The sequence below is a fragment of the Myotis brandtii genome, unplaced genomic scaffold (genome assembly GCF_000412655.1).
Source record: "Myotis brandtii unplaced genomic scaffold, ASM41265v1 scaffold334, whole genome shotgun sequence".
Lineage (NCBI taxonomy): Eukaryota > Metazoa > Chordata > Mammalia > Chiroptera > Vespertilionidae > Myotis > Myotis brandtii.
Genome location: NW_005362885.1, coordinates 648,624 through 651,639, shown reverse-complemented (window position 1 = coordinate 651,639; position 3,016 = coordinate 648,624). Strand labels below are relative to the sequence as shown.

General features: G+C 62.9%; 1 protein-coding gene across 2 annotated transcripts in view; it reads right to left on the bottom strand.

Annotated features, from left to right (window-relative positions):
- CDK11A (cyclin-dependent kinase 11A) overlaps positions 1 to 3,016 on the bottom strand; it is a 24,658-nt gene that overhangs the window by 11,082 nt on the left and 10,560 nt on the right. For both annotated transcript variants that reach the window (XM_005871290.2, XM_005871291.2), the window contains exons 12-17: positions 2,890 to 2,980; positions 2,121 to 2,242; positions 1,843 to 1,948; positions 393 to 514; positions 234 to 314; positions 40 to 156 (exon numbers count right to left, since the gene is read on the bottom strand). In XM_005871290.2, coding sequence (XP_005871352.1) covers positions 40 to 156; positions 234 to 314; positions 393 to 514; positions 1,843 to 1,948; positions 2,121 to 2,242; positions 2,890 to 2,980 — 639 coding nt within the window. The remainder of the gene's footprint in view (positions 1 to 39; positions 157 to 233; positions 315 to 392; positions 515 to 1,842; positions 1,949 to 2,120; positions 2,243 to 2,889; positions 2,981 to 3,016) is intronic.

Here is a 3,016-nt window from a genome sequence, read left to right as displayed (position 1 = left end):
CCAGGCCCTCCCCGACCCCCGCATGGCGCCCTGACCCACCTTGAACACTTTGTTGATCTGATCAATCTCTGACTTCCCGGGGAACAGTGGCTTCTGCGTCAGCAGCTCCCCAAAGATGCAGCCCACGGACCACATGTCCACGGCCGTGGAATACTCCTGGGGACAGGGACACACTCAGGGGCCAGCGGGACCGAGCGCAGGGTGGGGCAGGGCCCACCCAGCCCAGCACGTACCTTGGCCCCCAGCAGCAGCTCTGGGGCGCGGTACCACAAGGTCACAACGACAGGGGTGTAGGCCTGCCCGAAGTCCCCCACCTGCAACGATAGTGGGGCCGGGAGTGGGTGCCGGGGCCAGGCTCACCGGGGGCCGCACTCCCCGGGGGCTGTGCTCACCTTGAGGATGCCGGCGTGGCTCAGCAGCAGGTTGGAGGTCTTGAGGTCACGGTGCAGGATCCAGTTGTCGTGCAGGTGCTTCACTCCACACAGCAGCTGGATCATCAGCGTCTTCACCTCCCCTGGGGCGAGGGGCACGGTGCTCTCACCCGGAGACGCCCCAGCCCAGCGTGGCCTCCCATGCATTCACACACATGCACATGCACTCACACTCATGCACTCACACTCATGCACATGCACTCACACACATGCACATGCACTCACGCACATGCACATGCACTCATGCACATGCACTCACATGCACATGCACTCACGCACATGCACATGCACTCACACACATGCACTCACACACATGCACATGCACTCACACACATGCACATGCACTCACACACATGCACGTGCACTCACGCACATGCACGTGCACTCACGCACATGCACGTGCACTCACGCACATGCACGTGCACTCACGCACATGCACGTGCACTCACGCACATGCACGTGCACTCACGCACATGCACGTGCACTCACGCACATGCACGTGCACTCACGCACATGCACGTGCACTCACGCACATGCACGTGCACTCACGCACATGCACGTGCACTCACGCACATGCACGTGCACTCACGCACATGCACGTGCACTCACGCACATGCACGTGCACTCACGCACATGCACGTGCACTCACGCACATGCACGTGCACTCACGCACATGCACGTGCACTCACGCACATGCACGTGCACTCACGCACATGCACGTGCACTCACGCACATGCACGTGCACTCACGCACATGCACGTGCACTCACGCACATGCACGTGCACTCACGCACATGCACGTGCACTCACGCACATGCACGTGCACTCACGCACATGCACGTGCACTCACGCACATGCACGTGCACTCACGCACATGCACGTGCACTCACGCACATGCACGTGCACTCACGCACATGCACGTGCACTCACGCACATGCACGTGCACTCACGCACATGCACGTGCACTCACGCACATGCACGTGCACTCACGCACATGCACGTGCACTCACGCACATGCACGTGCACTCACGCACATGCACGTGCACTCACGCACATGCACGTGCACTCACGCACATGCACGTGCACTCACGCACATGCACGTGCACTCACGCACATGCACGTGCACTCACGCACATGCACGTGCACTCACGCACATGCACGTGCACTCACGCACATGCACGTGCACTCACGCACATGCACGTGCACTCACGCACATGCACGTGCACTCACGCACATGCACGTGCACTCACGCACATGCACGTGCACTCACGCACATGCACATGCACTCACGCACATGCACATGCACATATGCACATGCACTCACAGGCATGCACATGCACTCACACGCATGCACATGCACTCACATGCATGCAGGGGTCCCATGGGCACAGGCAGAGGCCCGCCCGGCTCACCTGGCAGGAACGGCTGCTTCATGGTCTCCATCAGGCTCTTGAGGTCGTGCTCCACGTAGTTCATCACAATGTAAATCTTGTCCATGTTGCTGCCCACGACAATCTCCTAGGAAACGAGACCAGGCTGGTGGCCCCCGCGCCCCTGGCCCCGCCTGTGCCCTGACCGCCAGCTGCCCCAGAAGCTGAATCCCAGAGCAGGCACCAGGCGAGAGCTGGGACCCAGAGAGTGAGGACTGGGAAGGGCCTCACTCCCGCGCAGGCACGGGCAGGCCGCCTACCCTGACGGTCACGATGTTGGGGTGCTGCGCCTTGAGAATGGTGTTGATCTCCCTCAGCGACGTGATCGGAAAGCCCTCCTTCTCCTTCTCCATCTTCAGCCGCTTCAGAGCCACAATCTCATCTGAAAACAGTGCCAAGACGGTGCTGACACCTCCCCGCGGGCGCGTCGGCCAGGACTCGAGGTGATGCCCTGGCGGGGAGCTCACACGTGCGAGCGCCGGGAAGCCCCAGCCGTGTCCACACGGAACTCGAGCCCATCCCAGACCAGCCTGCTCGGCCCCTGCTGTGACCCCCCTCAAGCCTCCAGCAGGGACTCGGCTCAGACCCCACTCTGCCCTCCGAGACCCGGCCCAGACTGGGGCGCTGGACGCCCACACCCGTTCGGGGCCGTCACTCCAGGCTAGGTCCACCCGCCCCTGCTGTCGCAACCAAACAGGAGTCTCCTGGCCAGGCTGCCCTCGGCCTCTGGAGGTACCAGGGGTTCAGCTGCTCTGAGTGTCACCCCTGAGTCATGCCCAGGTGCAGGCTGGGCAAGGCCAGGCCCCTGCCAACACCAGGGCGGATCCCCAGGATCGCAGGGACTGTGTACCTGTGACCTTGAGGCTGAAGGGCCAGGGCTCAGATCCCAGCTCCCTGCACGTGGCCTGGCCTCCCTTAGAGCAGCATGGAGGCCGCTTGGGGGTGTGCAGGGCGCGACCAGACACTCCTCAGGCGACCCCACCCCTGCCCGTCTCCGTCCCCTTGGGGGCCACGCGAGAGCCCACCCACCTGTCTTCTTGTCCTTCGCTCGGTACACCACCCCGTAGGTGCCCTCCTCGATCCTGTTCAGGCACTGGAACTCCTCCACACTGCGGCAGCCCTGCAGGAGGCGCTGGCGTGAGGAGTGGCAGCCGTG